The sequence below is a fragment of the Xyrauchen texanus genome, chromosome 22 (assembly GCF_025860055.1).
Source record: "Xyrauchen texanus isolate HMW12.3.18 chromosome 22, RBS_HiC_50CHRs, whole genome shotgun sequence".
Taxonomy (NCBI): Eukaryota; Metazoa; Chordata; class Actinopteri; order Cypriniformes; family Catostomidae; genus Xyrauchen; species Xyrauchen texanus.
The window spans coordinates 480,212-482,711 of NC_068297.1; the positions used below are offsets into that span (position 1 = coordinate 480,212).

General features: G+C 42.2%; 1 protein-coding gene across 1 annotated transcript in view; it reads left to right on the forward strand.

Moving 5' to 3' along the window:
* The first annotated feature begins 1,646 nt into the window (after positions 1–1,646).
* zgc:194887 (uncharacterized protein LOC571819 homolog) overlaps positions 1,647–2,500 on the forward strand; it is a 2,067-nt gene continuing 1,213 nt past the window's right edge. Inside the window, 2 exon segments of the mRNA XM_052153502.1 lie at positions 1,647–2,221; positions 2,325–2,465. Of these exon segments, the coding sequence (XP_052009462.1) occupies positions 2,342–2,465 (124 nt within the window). The 5' untranslated portion in view covers positions 1,647–2,221; positions 2,325–2,341.

Consider the following 2,500-nt stretch of genomic DNA (forward strand, 5'->3'; position numbering starts at 1 on the left):
GGCTTTCTATGCCATTAAAAAATCTATCCAATTTGAAATACCAATCAGAATCTGGCTCAAAATATTCCAGTCAGTCATTGAACCTATTGCACTATATGGCAGTGAAGTTTGGGGTCCTCTCCTAAATCACCAATTTGACAAATGGGACAAAAATCCGATTGAAGCCCTGCATACAGAGTTTTGTAAAAGCATTCTTCGGGTACAGAGAAACACACCTAATAATGCATGCAGGGCAGAATTAGGCCAATACCCTCTATTAATCCACATTGAGAAACGAGCCATCAAATTTTGGAAACATCTAAAACTGAGTGACCCCAACTCTTATCATTATAAAGCCCTTAAAAACCATGAAGTGAACGCTGAGAAGAGTCCCATCATCCAGCTGGTCCTGAGGCTCCACACACAGACTAACACGACTAACAATAATCAGCCTCAGGACACGGACACCCTCATCCACACAATCTGGCCCAACCAAATGATAAAAGCACAAAAAGAAAAGTACCGAACTTATTGGAATGAAACAACACAAAAACAAAGTAAACTACAATGTTATTTGACCCTAAACAGAGACTACACGACAGCAGAATACCTGAGTACAGTCAGAGACCACAAACTGAGGAAACACATGACGAGGTACAGACTGAGCGACCACAGCCTGATGATAGAGAAGGGCAGATACAGACAGAGCTGGATGCCCAGAGAGGGCAGGTTATGCCCGTACTGTAACCAAGGACAAATAGAAACAGAGCTGCACTTCTAAACCACCTGCCCTAATTATAATGACATTCGAAAACACTTCTTTCCCAAATTTGAAATGATTTGTCCCAACTTCAATAAGAATGATGCACAAGCTCAATATTTACTTGGTGAACAAAGAGACTGCATTTCACTAGCAGCAAAATACATCAATTCCTGCCACAAAAAGAGGGAAGAGTCGACCAAACAGTGATGCGCCCATTTACACACACACACACACACACACACACACACACACACACACACACACACACACACACACACACACAATACACCCACACTACACACACGCTCACACACACACAAATACACACACACACACACACACACACACACACACACACGCTCACTCACTCACACACCACTGAAAGTATACACACTGTTAATTATTATTATATATATATATTATTATTATTATTATTTTTATTTACACACTTGTTCAATACAGAATTTGTTCTACTGTTAATTTTCATGCTCATATAAATGCTTTGGCAATACAATGTATAATTTGTCATGCCAATAAAGCTCATTTGAATTTGAATTTGAATTTGAATGAGTGTGTGTGAGAGAGAGAGAGTGAATGAGTGTGTGTGAGAGAGAGAGAGAGTGAATGAGTGTGTGTGTGAGAGAGAGAGTGAATGAGTGTGTGTGAGAGAGAGAGAGTGAATGAGTGTGTGTGAGAGAGAGAGAGTGAATGAGTGTGTGTGAGAGAGAGAGAGTGAATGAGTGTGTGTGAGAGAGAGAGAGTGAATGAGTGTGTGTGTGAGAGAGAGAGTGAATGAGTGTGTGTGAGAGAGAGAGAGTGAATGAGTGTGTGTGAGAGAGAGAGAGTGAATGAGTGTGTGTGAGAGAGAGAGTGAATGAGTGTGTGTGAGAGAGAGAGAGAGTGAATGAGTGTGTGTGAGAGAGAGAGAGTGAATGAGTGTGTGTGAGAGAGAGAGAGTGAATGAGTGTGTGTGAGAGAGAGAGAGTGAATGAGTGTGTGTGAGAGAGAGAGAGTGAATGAGTGTGTGTGAGAGAGAGTGTGTTTGTGTGTGAATTGCCAGGAAATTGCTCTTTGTGAGTTTAATTTTTTTTAAATGATAAAAAAAAAAATCTTCTGGAGTATTTGACTGGAAAAGTCTGTTTCACTGGTGGAGTCGGGACCTCTGGTGTCTTCAGAGAAAGTGTTGCTCAGTAGTTCATTATAATTGTAATGCTGAAGTGTGATTGGCTCATGATCAGCTCATGAATATTCAGTGTTGCAACAGAGTCAAAGGCTGAAATGAATCAGATAAAAGAATGAACAGGAACGTACAGTATTTAGAGTCACTGTTACAGATAAACGTCTTTAACCCTTCGTGTGACGGGGCTGAAGTCCAGCTGATAGTGGCGCAGTGGACTCTGGGTTACGGGTGGCGGTGTGTCTCTCTCAGTGTTCAACAGGAGCGTCAGATCGTCAGTCAGACAGACATCGGCCAGAACCGTAAGACCCCTCATTTCATTACCTTTATGACTGAAGATAATTGATCTACTTCTGAAGTAAGTCATGATGTGAACTCGTTTCATTGATTGTCTCTCTGCCGCAGCGACACACTGATACAGGATGGTGAAGTTGTGGCTTTCTCTCTTTCTGTTGGCGGGAGTCCAGACCGACCCGTCACCTGCCAAAAACATCCACCTGCTCGCTGCAGACGAACACAAACTCATCTTAAACCTCGGACAGAAAGGTCTGATCACGCTTGATCCTGTGTCACGTGTGTGT